Raw genomic sequence first — 24184 nt, forward strand, 5'->3', positions numbered from 1 at the left:
TCACTATTCCAACATTTATCTCTGAGAAGGAATCAGAGAGACATTTCTCCAATCTACTGAGGCTGCTGTGGATTGCTGCTAGGGATCCCAAAAGACCAAATGAGAACTCTTAATTCCTTGGAATGCTGCAGATTCCAGCCCCCTGTTGGGGAAATGTATTTATTTTTAGCTCACTCAGGAGGTAGGTGAGCCAGCAGTCCTTACAGTCTTAACACTTATTTTTCTCTAGAGTATTTTCCCTTTCCACTTCAAGCCTGGTTTGATTTTTATCAGCTGATCTCTTCCAAGCCACTTGAGTTGGAAACTGTGCAACTCCCTCATTTTTTCTCTTTTTTCGCAACTCTTTCAAATTCCTTCTGAAGCACTTACCTATCCCTTGTGATTCCTTAAATTTGGACTTCTAAGCAGTAAAATAATTATATCAAATATGAAGCTAGTATAATAACAGTCCTTTTTATAGAGTGGAGACCCTAGTCATAGAGTCAACAGTACTTTCCTAAGTTTCTGTGGTCAATCAACCATCGAGGTAGAGGGTAAATTGGGCATTTCTGAATATGAAGCTGAAGTCCTGAGATCAGGACATGAGTCCATCAATTTTGGACTGGGAAACTTCCCTTGATGGAGAGAGCTTGGGATGAAAATATAATCAGAAACAGCAAAACTAAATATACTGGGAAGAAATGTAAAATCCTGCATTAGAGTTAAAAGAAAAAAAAAACAATTCCAGAATGGTAGAGATAGTAATCCATGTAAAAATGGATTTGAGTTGACTACAGCTCACTATGAATGAACCCTGTGACACTGTGAGTAGGGATGGTGTTGCTGAGAAAGCTAACACCATCTTGGGTTTCATTCCTACAACTGTAGAGTTCCACTCAGGGAAGTAATGCTCTCTTTGGCCAGACCTCAACTGATGAGTTAGATTTGGTTCTAGGTGCCACGTTGTAAGAGGGACACCGGCAAACCAGAGAGCCTCATAGTTTCATGAGGAGTCTGCCTGGAAAGTCTGCCATGAGGAATGGCTGAAGGACTTGGGCATTTAGACTGGATAAGAGAAGACTTGGGGAGGAAATGAAAGCTGCCTTCCAATCTTTCAGGTGCTATTATGGGCAAGCCTGGGGTCAGATTTTGAAGCATCTAAGGCAAAACTTAACAATTAGAGATATTCAACAGTAGAATAAGCTGATTCAAAAACTAGTGAGAACCCATCGTTAAAGATGTAGAAGGAAAGCTGAAAGACAGCCTGTTTAATGATGTGAAAGAGAGACTGGGTGACAGTCTCCAAGGCCCTTTCCATTTCACATCTCTGTTATCTTAGGTTTGTATTTTTCGGACCATGGTGTGAGTACCCCTGGGATTTGTGGTAATGTGCACAAGACCTGGGCCATTTTAGGGTCATCAATTTTACTAGATTTCGGGAGACATTTTTATATTAAAAGAAATACAGATATATTGTGAAGAAAATTTTAAAATTTGCAAGAGTACAGGGCTTCAAAAAATGTCCACTTGCAGTATCCCTGGTGTGTATTCGCTCTCTCCTTGCTATTAGGAGCATGTTTGCGGAAACGTTTGAGACTTGCTCTAGTGATCATATTCCCCAGGAGCAGAAGGAAGACCAGGGATGATCCTAGAGTCTTCACACAAATTAAATGAAAAGGGAAAAAAAGGTGGGGAGGCATTAGAAATACTAACTTGGACAGGCTCTCTGGCTAAGAAAAGGCATCAACAGAAATGGTACCCAGACTATGCGAAGGATTCAGGCAGAGAACTCCATAGGGACAATGCCTAGGGACCAGAGGAGGTTTTCATCATATCCACTCCTGGCTTGATTCTGTGTTTGTTTTTTTTCCCCCTCTAGAAATTGGTCCACAATGTGCATAACCACATCACCAATGACAAGAGATTCAATGGGTCTGAAAGGTATGGTCCTCTTGAGGGAAAAGAATCACAAGGCACTTTGCCAAGGAGAGGGAAGCAGAGGGGGCTGCTCCAATATAACAATGAGGTGAAGGCTTTGATCACACCCTTGCCTCTTGTAGCCTGTCTTAGGCCATGGAGGAATTCACCACAGAGTTGATTAGTGCTGGGAATCTCTGTTTATCTAGCCTTTAAAATGCTGACTGCCTTATTCACTCTCTTCTCTTTGTGGCAGCATCAAGTCTTCTTGGAATATTTCAGTAGTGAAGTTCCTTCTGGAAAAGCTCAAGCAGGAGCTGGTGACCAGTCCCCACAATTACACTGATAAGGAGCTGAAAGGTGAGAAAAACTGAGTTCACTTCCGTCTCATTCTTTCTCCAGCCCCTGTGCCTGGTCAGAGGAGAAGAGGCACAATGGAGATGATTTGGATGGTTTTGAAAATAGTGGACTTAAAAAATTATTTTTAGCTATTCTCACCAACAATATTCACAAGATTGTCTCTGATTGCCTTTTTATTCCCTTAGTCTGAAATGAAAATGGGAGAAGGAAAGGGCTAGAACACCATCATGCATGAAGTTTCTATAGGCCTGAGTCTAGGGTATTATGACAAGGAGATCAGAATCCAGGCCTGCCCTTTTGTCCCAAAATACGACATCCTGGGTTCTCTGCTTTCCTTGCTCTTTGGTTATTTGTCCATAACTAATCCTGAAGCATTAAGAAAGCTTCTTCTGAGAAAGTGCCTGTAATCTGCTATCTAGAGAGTAGGATGGGAGTAAGTTTAATTGGGGTGGGGAAGGGAGTTACAGAAGCACTGGAGTCTTTTTCTAGTGGGAGGAGTTAGTGTTGGAGATGGGGCTGGGCAGAGAGAGCTAAACCAAAGAGGAGTGAATAGCCGCTGATGGGTTGCCGAGAAGCCCACCATCTAAGTAGTGTTTCTCACCGTCCCGACCAGTAACGTTAGGGCAGAAGAATGGGCTGAGGACCAGTGCTCTAGACGACCCTACTTTTTGCCTTCTCCCCGTCAGGAGCCTGTGTAGCCTACTTCCTTACTAAGAGGCGCGAGTACCGCAACTCCCTGAACCCCTTTAAAGGCCTGAAGGAAAAAGAGGAGAAGAAACTTCGAAGTCGCAGATACCGGGTAGGTTTCTAGGCCTTCCTTTCAAGATGCTAAACTGTAAACCCTAATAAGCCACAGTGGGAATGCCAGAGGACGTGACATCTGAGAATGGGGTTGAGAGCCAAGAATGTAGGCAGATAGAGGAGGAGGAGGGTGAGCCAGTTCTAAGATTTGACTTGGGGGCTGGGTTCTCTCAGGCGCAGATTTTACACAGCCTTCCTCCCACCCAAGCCCTTTCCCCAAACCTATGCATAGTTTCTTTCTCTTCCTAATCTCTGTCCTGGGCTCCCACCTTAGCTTTTTGCCAACCGATCCAGTATCATGAGGCATTTTGGACCTGAGGACCAACGCCTGTGGAAGGATGTGACAGAAGAGCTGATGTCAGATGAAGAGGACAGTCTTAATGAGCCGGGTGTCTGGGTGGCCCGGCCTCCCCGTTTCCGGGCCCAGCGCCTCACAGAGCTCTGCTACCACCTGGATGCCAACTCTAAGCATGGCACTAAAGCCAACCGTGTGTATGGGCCTCCCTCAGACCGACTACCTTCCGCTGAGGCCCAGCTCCTTCCACCAGAACTTTATAATCCTAATTTCCAAGAAGAGGAAGATGAGGGAGGTGATGAGAATGGACCTGTCTCCCCATCTTTTGACCAACCCCACAAAACTTGCTGTCCTGACTTGAACTCGTTCATTGAAGTCAAGGTGGAAAAGGATGAGTGAAATCTATAACCAAGAGTAACTCTGGGTTCTGCTACTCCCCATGTCCCAGAAATGGGCGGCTGTGGGGCTTCCCAGAATAACAAAATGTCCTCTGCAGTCGGAGAAAGCAAAGCTGCCTCTCTTCTTAACACAGTCCCCACTGGAAATGGAAGCTGGCAGCTCTGGCGGGATAAAAGGACTTATCTAGAAGGGGGAAAACTCTCCCCATTGTGAATGGCAAGCCAGAAAATGCTTATTCCTAAGCGTACACAGTGCCTCGGAGGAGCCTAGGATGAGAAAAGGAGGAGGATGGGTCTAAAAAACATGAGGCCTTCTTGACACATGCCCTGGTCTCTGAGTCTTTTTTTTTTTTTTTTCTGGTTTCACTCAAAGCTGTGGGGAAGCAGCCCTTGGTACCTTCTGCTTCCCAGTGACTGCTGGTCTTGCTCTGCAGTGGAAGCAGCATAGGACCAGTCCAGGGTAATACTGCCACCTGGTGGGCAGTTTTAGTCATGGGCTTGATTATGAGCAGAACACAGGCTCCGTCCCCTATTTGGGAATTGGGATATAGATATAATAGCTATTGTTTATTGAATTATATAAAGCAGATTTTATTATTCCCATATTACACATGAGGAAATTAAAGCTTAAAGAGTTCCCAAGTCTCACCAGCAGCTGCTCTCCCACCGTGTGACCAAGCCATCTACAGGGCCTTATAGCTATTTCTTAGTCCTGTAAACCAAGCTGTATTTTGAGGAAGGTTTTGTGTGTGTGTGTGTCTGTGCACGTGCATGCATATGCACACACACACTTGCACACAAAATTTGTGCATTTTGAATGGATTGAGAAATAAAAATAGCTTTCTATTCATTCAGTCATACAACAAATATTGATTGCTTACTAGGTGTCAGGTACTGTGCTAGGTACTATGGATACCATGTTGATCAGGTTACATGCTGATTGGAGGTTTTGTTTAGTCAGGAAGCCAGGCATTTAAGCAGGGAATGAAATGACTTGTGATAAGGGTGATGCTGGGGGAGTATGGGGTGCCATGGGAGTATACAGCAGGGGTAGTTAACCTACTCTGGCAGTCTGGAAAGGCTTCTCAGAGACTGGTGTTTGAACTGATACCTGAAAGAAGGGGAAGAGTTAGCCAGAAGGAAACGGAGGCCAGGAGAGTCATCCAAACACAGGGAACAGCAAGTAAAAAAGTCTAGAGGCAAGAGAGAGCACAGACAAGGTGCAATTTCTACTGCAGAACAGTTTGAGGAAGGGATGGTGCTGAGAGAAGAGGCTGGAGAGCTGGAGAGACTTTGTGAAATATCATAAAGAGTATAGACTTTATTTCAAGGACAGTGAGAAATCACTGAAAGGTTTTATAGCAGGAAATGAGAAGATGATCAGTTTTGTGTTTAGAAGAATCACTTGACCTCAGGGTGTAAGACGGATTGAGGGCGAAGCCTCGGCAGGGAGACTTTTGCAGTGGTTCAGGAAAGAAAATGTGGTGGCTTGATAGATATCATGGTGATGATGGGAGGAGAGATTTGAAAGATATTTAGGAGCAGAATTCATAGGACTTGGTTGGATTTGAGGTTAAGGGAGGAGGACAAAAGGTTGATGTTCAGGTTTCTGGCTTAAGCGGCTAAGTGGTTAATGGTATAATTTACTCAGGGAATGCTGGAGGAGCCAGTTTCGGGAGGCAGGGAAGGTGAAGTCAGTATGCCTTTGAGGCAACCAAGTGGAGATGCTAGTAGTCAGCACCCTGCTTGGTCTTTTTGCCCCATCCTTTCTGGCACTGTATCAGACAATGCTCCACTGCTATTCACAGGGTTTTCCTGGCTGATATTTTTGGAAGTGGGTGGCCAAGTCCTTCTTCCTAGCCTGTCTTAGTCTGGAAGGTCTGCCGAAACCTGTCCACCTCAGTAGCATAGCTTTCAGTATCAAACAGTCACCACAGTATGATGACTGACAGACAGGTGGTATGGTTCCCTGACTGGGAAACAAACCCAGGCAACCCATGAGAGTGTAGAATTTTAACACCTAGACCACCAGGGCTGGCTGAATTAAAGTCGTGGGGATGGAGAATAGGGCCTGTGGAGCAACCAGCTCCAGTTCAGACTATGGAGTGGTTACCCCAAGGTCATGAGCACTGCAGGAGCACCCCTATCAGTGCACCTATCTCCTCCTTCACTTGTCTCTGCTTCCTGTTATCCCCTGAAAACACAGGTTGTTGGTCCCAACTGTGCCCACTGCTGCCACCACCAACTCCTGGATGGGCCTCCTTAAATGGCTTCTCAACTTTTCCTCTCCCATCCTCACCCCAAAGGAGCAAAGCTTCCAAATATTACAGGCTGTGTGGATATTTTGAGATTTTATTTTATTTTTCCTTTTTCTCCCCAAAGCCCCGCGGTACATAGTTGTATATTCTTCGTTGTGGGTCTTTCTAGTTGTGGCATGTGGGACGCTGCCTCAGTGTGGTTTGATGAGCAGTGCCATATCCGCGCCCAGGAATCAAACCAACGAAACACTGGGCTGCCTGCAGTGGAGCGCGCGAACTTAACCGCTCGGCCACGGGGCCAGCCCGTGTGGATATTTTGGATGTAAGTAATTGAAAAGAAGAATCCAGGTTCTCCTTCCCCATCTGGACACAGGAAAGGAGAGCCTTACGGTTAATTCTGAAGATGTTGCTCACAGCGGGTTCTAGATACAACCTGATAGCTCCCCTCTGTTACTAATGCTTTCAGTGCTCCCTGCTTCCTGTCTGATAGTAGGCTCTCCTCTGGATCAGAGAAAAGCTGTAGGCCTGGACCAGGGAAACAGAGAGGCTGATTCTCAGGTGAGAGGAGGTCAAGGAGACAATGCAGCTAGGACAAAGAACTGAATAGTTTGTGCCAAATTAATTTCCCAAAAGATGTTAACCTCCTTTCCTTCCCCATTCCCTAAGGCTACTTAGAAGATTATAAAAGGTGTTCAAAATGTTGAGATGAAAACAATATGCATGATTTGTTTGCATATAATTTTCATACTCATTTACTATCTAAATACAAAGGAGTAGTATTCCTTCTCCATGCTACTTCCTCAGTTCCTGGCCCCTGATGTGCTAGTCTGGGCAAAATCAGCTGGCTGGTATTTAATTAGGTTTGTTCAGCTTCAGCCACAGTTTCTTGTTTTCCTTCTTCTTGATCCCTCTGGTATGGCCAAGATCAGCCTCTTTTCTTCTTCCACCCTCATCATTTTTGCCTGCTATCTCCTCTAAATGACATTCTGTTTTTTCTCTGAAATTAATCTTAAATTACTCTTCATCACCAATCTCCTGTAGGTCAGCCAAGCAGGAGGCGAGCGGTTCGTTCCCTAGCCCTAAAACCAGGCCTTCTATCTGCACAGACACCTGAAATACTTGCTAAAAATCTCACTTCCCAACACCAGGGGGTGTCTGCCTATCCCTCTATCTGTCCTATCCTGAAGGTAGAGATTAGTCCCAAATGTTTTCCTCAGTCCTTTTACGTAGACACTAAAGCTCCCTTCCTCCCCCGCCTCACAGAGCTTTGGGTTCAGAAAGTGGTGTCTCTTTATTGCATTTTATCTGTCTCTCATTCTCTCTGGACTTGCATAAATTTGAGTTTTTCTTAGTCTACTCATCCTTCGGTCTCTGCACTACCCACGATCCCCTTTGCCCCGGCTCCCATTCTTTCGCTACCTGTCTTCCACGCCTGTCTGGGCTCTTTACGTACACGTCTCTGAACCTCTGTATGTATATACCTTTCTTCTTCTCCCTGTCTTCCTTTTTATGGATCTCTCCTTGTCTCACTCCTTCTGTATTAGTCTCTCTCCATCTCTCCCACAGTCCCCACACTAGGAACAAAGTCACGGTATTTGCGCAGAACATGCCTCGCGTCGCCCCGTCCGAGACCGCGACATTCCACCGTGCCCCTCCGCGCATTCCAACTGCAAACAAAGAGTTCCCCTCCCCCTACTCCACTTTTTCCTGTCCCAATTCTTGAATGATGTAGTGACAGCTGCCCAAACTGCCCCTCGCACTCCTGTCGCCTCCGGTCGGAGGATCTCCACCTCTAAGACAGTTAGCACTAGCACCCGTCCCCCTCCCCAACTTCCTGGCGCACCAGAGATCCCTGCGCAGACACCCCCCCCCCCCGTTCCTCTAGTACTGGGCGCTCCGCCCCTCCAGGAAAGTAGATCCGGCCAGGCAGACAAAAGTTTGGGAGAGAAGTTAGGTCGGTGCTGAGTGTGGGAGTGAGGGGGGCGGGGGCCGGCCAGAGTAGGGCGGCCCCGGCGAGTCGACGCGTGAATAGATAGACCTGCGGACGGGACAGCCGCGGCTTTAGGCCCTTCTGGCCCCGCTTGACCCCTGATGAGCGGAGGGACGCAGCCCCTCTCGCTGGGTGATGCTGCGGGATTCTTGGCGCCGGGCATCCGGGCCGCCCGCTAAACCCCTGTGCCTACTCTGTGCCCTTGGGGAACCGGAATCCGGCCGCAGGGAAAGAGAAGCGGCAGCTGAGACGCTGCAGGGTGCCAGGCGGGGAGGGGGCTGGAGGCCCCAGGCCCGAGGGCATGGAGCGATTAGGAGAGAAAGCCAGTCGCCTGCTGGAGAAGTTAAGACTCTCGGACTCCGGCAGCGCAAAGTTCGGCCGCAGAAAGGGTGAATCTAGCCGGTCTGGGTCTGATGGGACCCCTGGGCCGGGCAAGGGGCGCCTGAGTGGGCAGGGGGGACCTAGGAAATCAGGGCCCCGTGGAGCTACTGGGGGACCTGGGGACGAGCCGTTGGAGCCAGCCCGGGAGCAAGGCCCCCTGGACGCAGAGCGGAACCCGCGCGGCTCCTTTGAGGCGCAGCGCTACGAAGGCTCGTTTCCCGGGGGGCCGCCTCCCACCCGGGCCTTGCCTCTACCTCAGTCATTGCCCCCCGACTTTCGGCTGGAGACCACGGCCCCAGCCCTAAGCCCTCGCTCCAGTTTCGCCAGTAGCTCAGCCAGCGACGCGAGCAAGCCGTCCAGCCCCCGGGGCAGCCTGCTGCTGGACGGGGCGGGGGCTGGCGGAGCCGGAGGTAGCCGACCCTGCAGCAATCGTACCAGCGGCATCAGCATGGGCTACGACCAGCGCCACGGCAGCCCCCTGCCCGCCGGGCCATGCCTGTTTGGCCCACCCCTGCCCGGGGCTCCGGCGGGCTATTCCCCTGGAGGGGTGCCGTCCGCCTACCCGGAGCTCCACGCTGCCCTGGACCGACTGTGCGCTCATCGGCCCGCGGGGTTCGGCTGCCAGGAAAGCCGCCACTCGTATCCCCCGGCCCTGGGCAGCCCCGGAGCTCTAGCCGGGGCCGGAGTGGGAGCGGCAGGGCCCTTAGAGAGACGAGGGGCTCAACCCGGACGACACTCGGTGACCGGCTACGGGGACTGCGCCGCGGGCGCCCGATACCAGGATGAGCTAACAGCACTGCTGCGCCTGACGGTGGGCACGGGTGGGCGAGAAGCCGGCGCCCGCGGGGAACCCTCGGGGATTGAGCCGTCGGGTCTCGAGGAGCTGCCGGGTCCGTTCGTTCCGGAGGCCGCCCGGGCCCGGATGCGGGAGCCAGAGGCCAGAGAGGACTACTTCGGTGAGTGAGAGAAGTGGTTAGGGACGGGAAGGGACCCGCCGCCGCATTCAGTTCCCCACTGCCCCGATGGCCCAAATTGCCCGCGCCAGGAGGTCGGAGGCGGAGATGTGGGGCTAGAAAAGAGGCAAGAGGGATTTCCCCTTCCCACTGGGTTTAGAGGAACCAGGGGCCCCTTATTCCTGCTAAATTCAAGCCCCCTGATTATCTCGTGAGTCTCAGTTTCTCAAGCTTTAGAGCCTCGGTTTTTCGCGGTAGGAGGGCTCCTAGGGAGGGGACCAAGTGGGACAGTGAGAGCATCCCCCATCTTGCTGCCCCCTAGGCGGCGGTGCCCCTGCAGGCTTCTGCGCACCGCTCCCCCGCCCGGGCCTAGTTTCCGCCCGCAGGAATTCGGGGAATGCGCGGGTGGGGGGGCGGGGCGGGCAGGCCGCGTGCGTGCCGGCTCCTGCCCCGGCTCTCCAGGTGCCCGCGGGCGGGGCCGGCCGCGCGGCGCAGGGCAGAGGGGTGGGGTGCGGGGGCGAGGGGCTGCTTGCTAAGCCGCGCGGAACCGTGGTCGTAGTAGGGGAAGTGGTTTCTGGGGAGAGAGAACGAAGTCGCCTGGGACGGAAAGCAAGGACCCTACTGCTGGCTCGCCCCAGTCCTGCTGGCTTGGTGCGTGCGTGGGCATTTTAGCAGAGACCTGGTGGTGTCAGCTTCTTTTTTCGCCATCCTGCGGAAGTCAGGGCACCAGCCACGACGACCGGGACACCGTCACCACTGGGTGGATAACGATCCTATGAAACTGCCAGAAATAACCTGGCTTTCACTTCTGGCCATAACCTGCTTAGAATTCAGGCTAGCCTAGCCCCTTATTTTCTGCTGCTGTTAAGGAAACCTGGTCGCTGTCTCTCTCCGCCATGCGGTTGCCTTTAGAAAGTATTAATTGATTATATGTCTCAGCTGAGGGGAGGGTGGGATTTGGGGTCATGAACGGTTTTAGCCAAGACCCACAGGACCACTTCACTATATAAAGAAACGTTAATCTGATTGTGATAGGAAGAACAGAAGTGGAGGGCTCACCCCTAGGGCTGTGGGCCCCTTCAGTTTTCCAAGCATCTCCTTCTCACCATCCATGTTCCTGCCCTGGACCCCATGCTCTAGACCTCTATGGCTAGAAATGTAAAAGGAGAGGAACCCAGCCCGCGGAGGGAAGGTTGGGGAGGAGGTTCAGAAGTAGCAGGGCTGCAGGCTGGAAGGACCCTGCCTAGTTCAACCCCAATCCCTCCATTTCCTCCCACCCTGAGAGAGGAAAGCCAGAGCAGATGATGCTTTGGTCAAGGAAGACTAAGTGACAGGATGCTTTTAGCAGTTTCCTTTTGAGGCCCAGGAGAAGTGGCTGTTGGATAGAAAGAAGTCTCTTTGGCTAAGCCATCAGAGCCAAAAGGAAGAAAGGAGCTCAGAGAGAGTGCAGTAAAATGGCAGGAAGAACCTAGGTGTGGATGTGCCGGGTTAGAGGAGGTAAGGTAGACATGCCTGAGCAGTTTGCTCTTGTCTTCCCATAATGACCAAGGCTTCCCAAAGAAACAGCTCTGACAGGGCCCCCTGGCATGCAGTCTGGGGGCCGATCTCCCCTCCTGTGGGGAGGCCACATTTTGACCCCAGAGGTGGGGGCCTCCCCTTCCTGGGGGTCAGATTGCCTCCCCTGACAGAACCCCCAGCCTGACTGTACCCTCCTACTCTTGCCCCTAGTAGGGGCCCTCTTCCTTGGCTACAGCCTTGCCCAGCTGCCAGAGGGTGGGAGCAAGACAGGCCTGGGCTCATCAGTTGCTGCAGCTGCTGCACGGGCTCCCAAGCCCCTGGGCAAAGACTGGGATGGGCCCCAACAGGCAAGGAGCGTGGCAGTATGCCGAGGGGGAAAAGTGGGGCGGGGTAAGGCGGGCCCGTTGGGATCTGCTCCCCAAAGACAGGCCCTAGCCCTCACTCATGGGCCTGGAATTGGGGAGTGGAGGGAGGGAAGAACACACCCAGGAAAGGTGGGTGCCAGAGCCAGGTATATGTATTTTAGGGGGGGGGATGTTCGGGGAAGAGCAGTTCAGCTCTGTCCCTTACCATGATAGGAGATGACAAGAAGACATTAGGGGTTCTGCCACCCTTCCCTGCCCCCTTTCTGTGCAACCCTCAGTCCCTGGAACACACCTGGCATTCTCAGCAGCCGTCTTCCCATGGGAGTCACGCTCACCTGGTCCCCTCTGCACAGGGCCCTCTACTGAGCCAGATCCTTCTTTCCAGATCCTTGGAAGCCTTGAGGTGTGGATCAGTGAGAAGTCATTCTATAGCTGAATAGCAGCTCATGTTACAAATGGAGAAACTGAGGTCCCAGAGAGGCTTTCTGGGACTGGCTTGCTTTCTCTAGAAAGTTTTTGAGTCTGCTGCTGGGCCCTTATGAAGTGACATCTCTGACTGTCCCACACAGTGCAACAGGGATCATACCTCGCCTGTTTTGTCTTTCTCCGTAACAGAAACTAAGCATTTGAAGGCCAAGGACCATATATTTGACTTTCTCCAATTTTCCACAGTATTGGGCACAATATTTTCACTATGCATGAAATAGATGTTAAGAAAATATCTGTTGATTAATCAGTAAAAGAATATATCTGCCTAGACAAGGCCTTGCTGCATCCCATTTCTCATTACCCTCTCTTCCCAGAAGGGAGTCCATTAAAGGGAAGCTGTGACTGGTGGTCCTCTGGCACAATCAGGAAAGAGGAGTCAGGAAAGATCAGGAATCCCTGGTTTTGAGCTGAGGAAGTGGGGTATGATGCTGACAACCTCTTCTCTCTCCTCTCAGGCACCTGTATCAAGTGCAACAAAGGCATCTATGGGCAGAGCAACGCCTGCCAGGCCCTGGACAGCCTCTACCACACCCAGTGCTTTGTCTGCTGCTCCTGTGGTGAGTGCAGCCCCCAGGCCTCAAGCACTCCCCACACACGTACATACATACATACGCTCACAAGTGCCTAGGGAAAGCAGAGCTTGTGCCTCCTCATTTGCTCGCGGAGGGTCCCCACCATGTATCTGGACGACCACTGCTGCCCCACCTTGTCTCTTGCTTCATGCCTCTGTGCTCTACCTGGCTCTCCCGCCCCCATGTTGGGTCTGCTTTTTGGAGTCAGCCCTCCCTCTGTTCAGCCTCTTTCCTCCCCTCTGTTCCTCTCCCTTTCTTCTGCCTCCCTTCTTGCCCAGCCTGGACTCCTGCCCAGCCCTCTGGCCTCTCCTTGGTGGGGTTTGGTCTTGGGCAGTCGAGTTGCCTGGGGCGACAGTGAAAGACTGGAATGTGGGAAGGGCGGGGGTGGGCTGGGGGAGTGGGGAGCTGTGGCGGGCGGAGAGGGGGTTTTCTCTTGGCTGGTCAGAGTTCAGCCACCTCGCTAGAGTGCAGGCCACCGGGCCATGCCAAGCTGATGACATCACGCTCCAAGAATGCCCGCTGCTGTTAGCTCAGGAGGCCCGCCTGGAGGGGGGATGCTCCCAGCGGCCTTAACTCCCCAGCCCTTCCCTTACCTCCCTCATTACCCCTCCCCACTGCTTACCCACTCTGATTCCTTTGCTAAACCTTTAATCTCCTATCTCTGCCTGTCTGACTCCAACACTCAGCTCTTCTCTCACCCCACCCCCCCGGCTTGGTTCTCTTTAGGTTCATCTTTCTGTCTGTTCTGTGTGTAGGGCCTCTTCTGGGTATGTCTCTTTCCCTCTCTCTATCCACCCCATGTCTCATGAGTTTCTAAGTCAGCTTTTCTAAACCACTGGGCAGAGCTGGATGTGGAGATTTTGATGGGAAGAAGGCAGAGGTGGGAAACTTGCGCACTCTGGGCCCTGGTCTTACTCCTCCCCCATCCTTGGCAGTTTAGACACCCTGGAGCACGTTGTCCCCAGCAGTAACTCCAATATGTCCTGACCTCTGTAGAGCCTTCCTGGAAGGAGATGGACAGGGCTAGGAGAGCAGGATAGCTATGTTTGGGCAAAGAGGCTCCTAGCTTGAAAGGTCCCAGAGGGCAAGGTCTGTGACAGTATGGTCATCTCTGTGCTCGTTGTATCGCACGTTGAAAGCTTTGCTTTCCCAGATGGCTCTCCTCCCCACGCACTGGGCACTGGAGAGGAAGGTGCTCATTTAGGGCAGGGTCATAGAAAACTGTTGAGGAGGCAGGAACTGGAGGAGCGGTGAGCAGAGGAGAGGGGAGGTTGGCAGGAATGAGACAAAGCAAATTGGAATTGCATCAGATGGGATTTTTGTGGGGGGAGGGAGGGCAGACAGCAGTTTGGAGGACAAGCACTAAAATCTAGATTTAAATACATCATGCAACATTGGGGAGCAGAGACCCTGGAGCGAGGAAGCCCTGTGCCTGGGCCCCGGGATAGGCTCCAGCCCCTTCTCTGCTACTTCTAGGGCGAACTTTGCGCTGCAAGGCTTTCTACAGCGTCAACGGCTCTGTCTATTGTGAGGAAGATTATCTGGTGAGTGAGGGGTCCCCTGTGCCTGCAGTTGGCTCCCATATTGCAACCCCCTTCTTGGTGGCCTATTGGGGTTCCACCCCTCAGGTCATTCTCAGCTTGTAACATCTTCCCTTGAACTTTTTTTTCTCTCTAGTTTTCAGGGTTTCAGGAGGCAGCTGAGAAATGCTGTGTCTGTGGTCACTTGATTTTGGAGAAGGTGAGCAGAGTGTATTCAGTTGAGACTCTACAAGGCCGAGGGGCCGAGGGGTAGAATCAGGGGCTAAATGGGTACTGAGAAAAGATGGGGGGAGGAAACCTATCACCAGATGAATCACTTTCATCCCATTCCTCCCCAGAGCACCTGGTTACAGTGGCTTCTCTATACCTATGGGATCAAGTCTGGACTCCTAATGCTGCCATGCCCATGCTTCTGGGGTCTGGCCCCTCCCTAATTCTGCAGGCATAGCCAGGCCCTCTGCCTAGGAGTGTGAGGTCCTCAGTCTTGATCCCCTTTCTGTTACTGACTAGGATCAGTTGGAACTCAGTTTTCTTCTGGAAGAAGGAGGGATTGGATTAGATCAGTGGTTCTCAACTCTGGCAGCCTTGCACATCACCTGGGAGGAAGTACAAGTACCAATGCCTGGGTCATCACCAGAGACTGTGATGAACACTTCTGGGGTGGGACCCAGGCATTGATGGGTTTTTAAAGCTCCCCGGTGATCCTAATATGCAGCCTGGGCTGAGGACCACTGGCCTGGATGCTAAGAGCTTTTTTGGGATTTCTGTCTCCTTTTTAAGACTCCTTAGTCCCCTCAGATTACATAGCATTGTTCTGGGAGGATAGTAGGTGGTTGGATGAGGTTAGCAGGAGCTGGAGGGGAACATCACAGGTAGCTGGAGAGCTGGGACTGAAGGGAGGCTGATTCTCCTCCCATTCCATGAGCCAGATTCTCCAGGCTATGGGGAAGTCCTATCACCCAGGCTGCTTCCGATGCATCGTTTGCAACAAGTGCCTGGACGGCATCCCCTTCACAGTGGACTTCTCCAACCAGGTGTACTGTGTCACGGACTACCACAAGTGAGTCTGCCCTTGGGGTGTGGTGTAGAACTGGGCTCAGAGATTCCCCAACCTCAGCTCATCTCTGTCCTGTCTCTTTCAGAAATTATGCTCCTAAGTGTGCGGCCTGTGGCCAACCCATCCTCCCTTCAGAGGTCAGTATGTCTGGGTTCTCCTGCAGGGCAGCCAGTGCCGCTGCCTCTAGGGAGAGGATGGGGACATGCTTCCTGGCCTCCCATGGGAGGCAGTGGTGCTGAGGAATGTACTCTGCAAAGATTCCCGTGTGACTCTGCTCTCGAGGTCACCACCGTGACCCTAACATCCGGGCCTAGACATGTCTGACAGCCTCACCGGGCCCAGGCTCCATCTCTTTTCTCCCAGTCCAGAGCAGATTTTCTTTAAGGTCAAGTTCACCAGATCCTAGATGTAGGGGCTGGAAAAAGGTGGGAAGAATCCTCAGGGCTGGTAGGAAGGGGTTGGAAATGGTTTATGCTGTGTGTGCAGAGGGTGTACCTAGGAGAGAAGCCAAAAGCCAATGAGGAGCCAGACCCTATTGGATTTGCTTGTCCCCAGCTTAGCCTGCTTTATTTATGCTGCCTGCTCCTTTCCCTTCCCTCTGCTTTCCCCACAGCTGGAAGAGGAAGGTAAGGCCAGAGCCCCTGGAGAGAGAGAAGGCTCCATGAGGGGGCATGCCCTCCTGGAGGCAGGCAGCGCCAAGGAAGGGGAGAGGGAGGTCCCGTAGGACTTGCAAAGGCTAACTCAAAGCTACAGATGATTGCAGAGAGGTTCCGGAGGCCTTTGATTGATCCTCCCATCAGGTGGGAGGGGGGCTGAGTTGGGGGAGGGTGAATTTGGGATTGTCATGCTGCTCTCACCCTGTGGCGGTCTGCATTATTTCAGGGCTGTGAGGACATTGTGAGGGTGATATCCATGGACCGAGATTATCACTTTGAGTGCTACCACTGTGAGGTGAGTGTTGTGGGTGAGGGCTCCTGGAGGAGAATTGGAGTGGGGCCGGGGAGGAGTCAAATCCTAGAGCTGTTGGAGTCCATATAGGGCATGGAACCCCAGGAAGCTGCTCTGACCTATCTCCAGTCTCTTTCTCATCCTCCAGCCACTCTCTCTGGTCCTGGTTGTTTAGTCCTTTCTGAATGTAGCTTTCCCAGGGTCAAGATTCTGAAAACTAGGGAATCCTGGTAACCACTGGAAATGGGAGCCTGTTTCATTATTTCTGCTGTAGCAGCGACACCTGGTGTCCAGCTGAGGTATTTTCTCAGGTTTCTCTTCTGGGAGTCCATTCCTTCCAGTCCCACCCTGAGGCATTAGGAGTCTGGTGTTGAACAGGACAGACTCCCAACATGTCCGAGGTGCCTGGGCTGAGATAAACTAGGTGTCCTTCTTCCCTAGGACTGCCGGATGCAGCTGAGTGATGAGGAAGGCTGCTGCTGCTTCCCTTTGGACGGGCACTTGCTCTGCCATGGCTGTCACATACAGCGGCTCAATGCCCGACAGCCCCCTGCCAACTATATCTGAGCTGCAGTCACTGCTGCTGCCATCGCCACTGTCGACAAATTCCTCTGGCCAGTGGGCCCCTTTGAGGCCAGCCGAGGCAAGGAACACACTCTGCAGGCCTGGCAGAAGAGTCCTCTGGGGAGGGCCCCAAGGACCAGAGACCCAAAGATCAAGACATTCCAAATGGATTGTGGAGGAGGAACCTTCCACTTGCCATGGTGGGGGTGACTCGCCTTCTTTCCACGTGTGGAGGCTGTGCTATAGCTCCTACCCAGGCACACACAGGCGGGTTCCAATACTTTCTGAAGGTCGGAGTTTAGTCTGTATCTCCAGTATGTGTTGGTGCATAAGTTCTGGATTATAGGAAGAGAGGACATCATGGGAGCTCCTCACTCTTTTGTACCCTACATGTGGGGTCAGATGTGGGGTCAGCCAGGTTCTTACCACAGTCTCTTATCTCTCTATCTGGATGAAGACGTGGAAACTCTGGACCTTATTCATGAGTTATTTCTTGGCCATCTTCTAAGGACTGGGAGAGCTGCTCACCCTTCTGGTAGGAATAGAGACCAGCTCTGGGGGGGCCTGCTTCCCGTATTGCCAGTTTCTCAGGGACTCAGGTGGGCCTGGGGAGGCTAGGTGGGTGCCTGTACTTGGTTCCTCTTCTCCTCAGCTGGGGGAGGTAATGAGTGGGTCTCTGGCTGTGGAGTTGCTGGGTGAGACATCTAGGAAGCTTCAGGCTAGCCACACTCCCAGGTTTAAGTGCACTGAGCGCTCCAGCCCTGTATCTGCACACACGGGCACATTCACACACACACACTCATGCTCTCACTCCCTTCTTCTCAGGTCAGGTTCCCTAGCAGTAGCACACTACTCCAGACCTGCCACCTCTCAGAGGGACCCAGGATTACATCTACTGCAACTCCCAAACCCTGAGGCTCTGCGAAGCCAGACGGGCAAGACACTTTGACCTGGTTCTAGTCAGTTTGGCTGAAATTGGTTCACCTAAAACTAGATCTTTTAAAACCAATTCACTGAAAACTTGTTTGCTTAAAGTTCACTTCACTTAAGGACCAGTTTACCAAAACCTTAATTCCCTTTTGGATGTTTTTATAGACATTTAGATGTTCTGTTCTTTTTTGTAATGCTTTGGGTGTTTCCAGGATTTATATCTGTTCATCCAAGGGTACTTCTGAGTTATTATCAGCAACATAAATTTATCAAATTTGCAGCACTTTGTACATGATGAGATTGCTTCCTACCTTTATGGATATCTTTTTCTATGTTATCTAATTTTCAAACACTTTTTAAAAAAGTTTAAAGTTGCTAGCAATAAATAGAATTAGTACAGACATTTTGTGTATCCTTTTTTGTGTTTCTTAATCCAATGCTCCTTTATAAATTAGATGCCTTTAGAAATGTAACAGCTCAATATGATTTTGATGCTTTGGTCTGTCTTCTACATTTCCTGCTGTTAAAATGCCAATATATTCTAAACAAATGAACAGACGTGTGGCATATTCAGTTGACTAACAAAGGTTATACCGACAACAGCAATAAGTGAAAAGGTGAATCTGCTAAATCCTTTTGAAATGCTGCAGATTTGATAAATATTTATTTTAGAATAATTGTTTCTAGGTGAATTGGTTTTAGGCAAATTAATCTGATAATCTTTGATCCTTAGTCTTCATTCTGTGTCACTTAGAGTTTCATATTAGAAATGAGGACTCTTGAAAACAGAAATTCCACGTTTAGGGGTTATTCTAAGAAGACTATGCCAGCCAACCTGGGAATTGAATAGAAGAGGCCTCCGAGTGAGAGTAAGAGTTCGATTCATACCACTGAGTGCCAGAGGCGGGAAATGCACTTTTTTTGGAGGGATAAATGTTCTGAAACTAAATTACTTGTTATCCAGCTGGGATTGCTTCTTCCCAACTATTATTAAATAAGTGAATACAAAGACTCTGTGACTGGAACATTTTCTCACCAGGCTGCTCTGGGCCTGGGAAGTCCAGACAAGCATATATAGCTTTACATCCCTCCCTTCTGTCTTTTACTGTTGGGGGCATCTTGGCTACCTTGACCCTTATTTCTTACTCTGATTTTGGTCTCCATCTGTTGCTGACTGGCTGGTTTCCTTTCATCTGTCCAAGCCGTGGAGCTCCCCAAGACTCTGTTCTTACCACCGGGACAACTCTCTCCTTCCTGAGGAAAAACAAGTGCTGACATCTGTTGAGGACAGGCCCTGGGAAGGCAGGCCCTGGCACCCTACCGCATCACTGGCAGGCTCCCACGTGTACCCTGCATCACAAGAGTTTCCCTTGTTCCTGTTCACTGGGAGATTGCTCATCTTAATAGTTCTATTTAATATTCACAATCGATACTGAAAGATTCATAGGGTGCTGCCAAGGATACAGCAAAAGGCAGACCTTGTTTGGCCAGCTTGGGACCTGATTTTCATCAATAGCCACTAATCCTGAATGGGGAAAGGAGGAAAATGGAAGAATTATGGATCCATTTTGTGTTTCTTTAGATGAGAGGTACAGGACAGGGCTGAGGCTTTCACAGCAGACTCAGGCTGTTTGCTCTAGCCAGCCCTGTTTGCTACAGGCCCGAATGTGGTTTATGAAGAATAAGGCTGGTGATGGTTCTCTCTCTGCCTTACTTCTAAGAGACGTGTCTGTTTCCCTCTTCACCACCTGGAGCTTTCAAGGCCAGGGAAATGGTAAGGTTCCATTTATAATCAGGCTGGAGACTCTCCTTAGTCAAGGAGGAGGTAGAGAAAGAGCTATTTCCAGGCATGTGAAGCCAGGTGGATGAGGTCCTTGAGATTGTACCTACATAGAAGGGAATAAAAAGAGGGAAAGGAGACTAAAAGGACTGGGAAAAAACGGGTGAGCATTTTTATTTTATTTTTTAGAAGGACCAATATCCCAGAGCTGGCCTGGGGTCATTCAGAGCCCTAATGGTGAGGCTCCACAACAAGGACAAGTGTCTAACCAATCACAGTCCTCTCCATCCTCTCCTCCCTTGCAGCAAAGGAAAACCTAAGACTGGGCCTCTGCTGTGCCCACTGCTTGTGTAGGGCCCTTGGGATATCCACATTTGGCCTTGGTTGTGAAGGACTGAAGGTTTGACCTGAGAAATATGAGCAAACTGTTCCTGGAATGTATAGATTAGACCAGTCTAACTGGTGGTAGGAGAGTCAGAGGCAAATTCTGCCCACTATGGGTTTTACTTCACCTAAGCTTAGAAAGGACAGGGCTGAGCTGTGTGAAGGGAGCCAAGGTGCTATCCAAGCAGGGAGAGGTGGGTTCGGAGGAACATCTAAAAGGTACGGATAGACTTGGTCCTAGAGAGTTAGAGCCGAGCCGGGTGTGAGTTTAGAGACAACCCAGTCAGTTCATTTTACTGAACGAAGAAATAAAAACTGAGTGATGATAGGACTTACCTACAGTCACGAAGCTGGAAAATGATGTCCCAAGTTTTGCAGACTAATAAAGAGCTTATTTCCCCTCTCCCTCCCCACCCCCCATCACAGGGACTCTTCTGCAGAAGTAAACTGTAACTGAGATAAGCACTTCATTATGATAGAGCATTAGGGAAAGTTTTAGTGGGAAAGTCAGGGAACACAAGAGACAATTACGAAAACTTTTGGTTCTTACTAGTGCTTTTTTTGTTAACTAGAATTAGCAGTTGCCAAAGTACCTCTAAAAGTACATTAGGAGAAGCAAACGGAATATACTGCAGGAGAGTCCCCACCCTTGAGGAGGTCACAGTCTAGCCAGGGAGACAAATACACACAAAATGCCTTGAGAAGGTTACAGGCAACATGTCAATAAGTGCAAAGTAATTGAGTGTTACAAACAAAAGACCTAATGCCACAGAGGACAGATGAGAGGAGTGAGACTTTGTCTGGCTTTGATTATAGATCAGAAAGTGATGGCCTATAGGCTAAATCCTGCCCCCAAATGCATTGAGTTTGGCGCACTGGAAGTTATTTTTTATAATATTAATTTGAACCCTAGTTGAGGAGTGAAAAGGGCCAGCTAATGTAGATTGGAAAAACAGCATTTTGTGAACTTGAATACAATTTTTGTTTCTGGCAAAGATTATTAATTGGTGTTAAAAACCATATGTGAAATGGTTGGTGGACAACTGGTCATTCGTGTAGGGCCAGATAACACTATCAGTTTACAGTCTTGAGGCCAGAAATGTGACTGTATGTTGGAGGGGTCAGACTGTCATCACGCATTTCCGGGAATCAATCTAACGCTAACCGGTAGACCAATTCTGGTGTGAGGCAAATACATAACCCAACCTAGTACATGTCCTAGCTGCTTCCCACTCCCAGAAGAAGTATGAGCTATAACTTGCAGTTTACAGGAAATACTGGGGATAGAGTAACAAAGTAAAGGACACTAGGAGGAAGCAACTAGACAAATCTAGGAGGTAAGGCATCCTGTAGGGCAACTAGCCAGCTCTCTTCAGCAAGTCAGTATGATTTTTTAAAAAGTCAAAATTGTTAGATTAAAGAGACTTAAGGGATATAATAACAATACAATGCATGGTCCAAAATTCCCTATTGGTTTAAATAGATCTCTATAAGAGATATTTCGGGTCAGTTGGAAAAATTTTAATTTGGACAGGGGAAGATGAGGTGAAAATTATTGAGATGGAAAAGTCAAAATCTTTAACAAAATGCCCGTTCCCAAACCATATATACAGGGTAATCATATTTTGTTTATAAAATGTCTATATATTTATGAAAAAAACATTTGAAATGATATGCACTAAGGTGTCAGCAATAGTGACCTCTGAGTGGTGAGAATATGTTTGGTTGTTGTTGGCCTACATTCTCTATTTTTTTACAATGCATGTGTACTGCCTCTGTAATAAGAACAAGCTGTTTCAAATAAAATAACTTGTTGCCAACATTTACAATACAGGAGATTTCACAGAAAAATCTGGATATTGTATACGAAGAGCTATCTCTCACCTCCGGGATTCCATTCCCACATGGCAGTGATTGGTTGGAGATGAGTGATGGCTGCTCCATTATTTGATGTATTCTCTTCTTAGTTTGTCACAGTCCCTACCACTCTCATCTGTGCCCTTCACACATTGCTTACCTGCCTGGCTTTCCTAATGCCTGGCTTTCCTAGACTTTTTTTCTTCTTTTTTTTTGAGGAAGATTAGCCCTGAGCTAACATCTGCTGCCAATCCTCCTCTTTTTGCTGAGGAAGACTGGCCTTGAGCTAACATCCATGCCCATCCTCGTCTACTTTATACGTGGGACGCCTCCCACAGCATGGCTTGACAAGTGGTATGTAGGTCTGCATCCGGGATCCGAACTGGTGAACCCTGGGCCACTGAAGCAGAACGTGCAAACTGAACCACTGCACCACTGGGCTGGCCCCTTCCCTAGACTTTCGAGTCAGTAACCCTTGATTTGGATTATCCCGATGGGCTCCCCATCCATGGAGCCTCCCCACTATTAATCATTTGAAGGTACCAATAAATAGTTTTGAAATGCTGCCCAAGAAAAGCATCAATTCCAGAATTATCTGCACCTGGGTTTTTTATAAGGCAATCTAGTCTTGGGGAACCTAGGTGTAATAATTAAGCTACTTAGTTCCACGGTTGTGTACTATAAATTAGTTTAGCAAAATCTCTCTTTGGTAATTGGAAGAGAGAAAGTACTGTATACTAAATTGCTAACTTCCTCAGAGTTTTGCTTTTTTTGACATTACACCTTAATCACAGGAGGTTTTTCAAAAGTTATAATGTATGTTTTTCGCAAGCAGGAAACTCCAAATGCCCTTTGGTTGTTCTATTTCTCCTACTGGTTCTGATACAATTTTTAAAGGAGAAAATCTCGGGGCCAGCCCAGTGGCTGAGTAGTTAAGTTCGCGCACTCTGCTTCTGTGGCCCAGGATTTCACCGGTTCGGATCCTGGGCGCAGACATGGCACCACTCATCAGGCCACGTTGAGGCAGTGTCCCACATGCCACAACTAGAAGGATCCACAACTGAAAAATAAACAACTATGTACTGGGGGAATTTGGGGAGAAAAAGCAGGAAAAAAAAGGAGAAAATCTCCTTCATATGCAATTCAGTATAAGGCAGTGTCATCATCAGTTTAAAAATCCAGGGAAACACTTTTATCAGCCTGGCACATGTTTTCGCATTACAGCAGCACACTCGATCTGTTATAACAAGAGCTGCACCCGTTGTGCTTCATGTCTAGTTTTTCAAAATGATACTAGTCTTCTTCTGAATCAATTTCCTTTACTGTCTCATATTGCTTTGGTAAAAATTTTTCCAATCTGTCCCATTTTTTGAGCCAAATTTCTCAGCTTTTCTTTGAGCTCCAAAATTTCCTATCAGGCCTTGTTTATATCCTAGTTCACAACAGTGTCTCAAAGCAAAACCAGGTTTATTCCAGTTTGTATAACAAAAGTTTCCATGAACAGACAGGTAACCCTTGAAGCCACAAGGGGCTGGGTTTGAAATCCCCTTGGAAGGGTTAAGCAATTACAAAAATGGCACATTATGAACATTTGTTCTAAAATTTTCATTTGATGTCATAGGTTGATTACATATTTTCTTTATCCACTTGTTTTTTCCTGAAATCATGTACTTACAATGGGCATGAAATTTTCTAGCTTAATCATCAATAGTTGTGGCTCTGAATACCTTCATTTTCCAGTGAACACCCTTGAAAATAATTCTAAAATCTCTTGACTGCCTGTAAAATTTTTTATTCCTGAAACTAGTTTCTGGGTCCATAATACCATAATATATTCCCGTTACTTGCCTTCAGATACCTTCAAAGTGGTACAGCTTATTTTTTTTAATTTTTCTAAACAATTGCTAAATCTTCTAAACAGTTAAGTGTGGTTCCACAGTCCAATAGCTATTTTAATGTCCCAGCTTTGAAACTGGTTATTTAAGCCCAAATTTTCAGTGTCAGAACATATTCTACTCAGAAGTTTCCATTAGTTTGGTAAGTAGAATACTAAATACTCACCTGAAATCTCTACCTTTGGAGCACCATTTTGTTTCCCGGCTAGAGCATGGGAGGCAGAGTCCCTGCAATGTTCTCAGCAAATCTCCATTCTTCTCTCTAATTCTAAACAATGCAGCGAAGGAATGTCCGAGTCTGAAAGGTTAAGTAGACTTTTTCTCAGACTCCCATTTACATTTATCATCAAGTTAAAAAGCTATACACGAGTAGTTTTTGAAGACTTGATCAAGAGCAATGTCTTCAAGAAGGTAGAGCTAGATTGTGGGCAAGAGTTACACCTAATTTATGTGTCTATACCCCTACCCTTTGCCCCCTATCCCCCAACCCGCCACCCCCTCAACAGAGTCCAGCCAGGGAATACTCGAGCATGTTCTTGGCTTTATCATTAAAGAACATTTAAGAAGTGAGTGATTGTATTTTGCATATGGCATAGCAGAAGATGAGATGAACAAAACTGATGAAGAGACAGGCCTATAAAGGCCAAGTGTTCCATGGAACAAACAAAACTATATAAGGTATTAGCACTGTGGGGGTGGTCAAAAATTCATTCTTTCAACAAATAAGTGCCTCTGTATGCCAAGCACTGAGATAGGTACCTTGGGGTCACGGAGGAAGCAGCTCCTTATGTACAAACCCAAACAAGTTAAGGTTTTAAAGAGGATTCTGTACTCCTTCTCAGCAATAAAAAGATGAACTAAAAAAATGAATTAATGATACTGGCAACAACATGTATGAATCTCAAAATTAACTATGCTGAGTGAAAGAAGCCAGACCAAAAAAAAAAAAAAG

At 48.8% G+C, this 24184-nt stretch overlaps 2 protein-coding genes across 5 annotated transcripts in view; both read left to right on the forward strand.

Annotated features, from left to right (window-relative positions):
* C2H14orf93 (chromosome 2 C14orf93 homolog) overlaps positions 1-4074 on the forward strand; it is a 30734-nt gene extending 26660 nt beyond the window's left edge. For all 4 annotated transcript variants that reach the window (XM_046648562.1, XM_046648552.1, XM_046648535.1 and 1 more), the window contains 4 exons: positions 1859-1920; positions 2153-2256; positions 2943-3055; positions 3332-4074. In XM_046648562.1, coding sequence (XP_046504518.1) covers positions 1859-1920; positions 2153-2256; positions 2943-3055; positions 3332-3751 — 699 coding nt within the window. In that variant the 3' untranslated portion in view covers positions 3752-4074. The remainder of the gene's footprint in view (positions 1-1858; positions 1921-2152; positions 2257-2942; positions 3056-3331) is intronic.
* Positions 4075-7942: 3868 nt separating this feature from the next.
* Positions 7943-18327, forward strand: AJUBA (ajuba LIM protein). Its single transcript, XM_046653762.1, has 8 exons — positions 7943-9335; positions 12160-12261; positions 13753-13820; positions 13954-14016; positions 14747-14877; positions 14960-15011; positions 15757-15825; positions 16264-18327. Exons 1-8 carry the CDS (start codon positions 8300-8302, stop codon positions 16387-16389), a joined length of 1647 nt encoding a protein of 548 aa, XP_046509718.1. The 5' UTR covers positions 7943-8299; the 3' UTR covers positions 16390-18327.
* Positions 18328-24184: the final 5857 nt, after the last annotated feature.

Source organism: Equus quagga, chromosome 2 (assembly GCF_021613505.1).
Source record: "Equus quagga isolate Etosha38 chromosome 2, UCLA_HA_Equagga_1.0, whole genome shotgun sequence".
NCBI classification, from domain to species: Eukaryota; Metazoa; Chordata; class Mammalia; order Perissodactyla; family Equidae; genus Equus; species Equus quagga.

What these genes read in the sequence shown, in the direction of transcription:
- AJUBA (XM_046653762.1), top strand. Translation starts at nt 8,300, where the DNA reads ATGGAGCGATTAGGAGAGAAAGCCAGTCGCCTGCTGGAGAAGTTAAGA. An exon ending in CTTTGTCTGCTGCTCCTGTG is followed by an intron (nt 12,262 to 13,752) that starts GTGAGTGCAGCC and finishes TGCTACTTCTAG; the next exon opens with GGCGAACTTTGCGCTGCAAG. An exon ending in ATTGTGAGGAAGATTATCTG is followed by an intron (nt 13,821 to 13,953) that starts GTGAGTGAGGGG and finishes TTTTCTCTCTAG; the next exon opens with TTTTCAGGGTTTCAGGAGGC.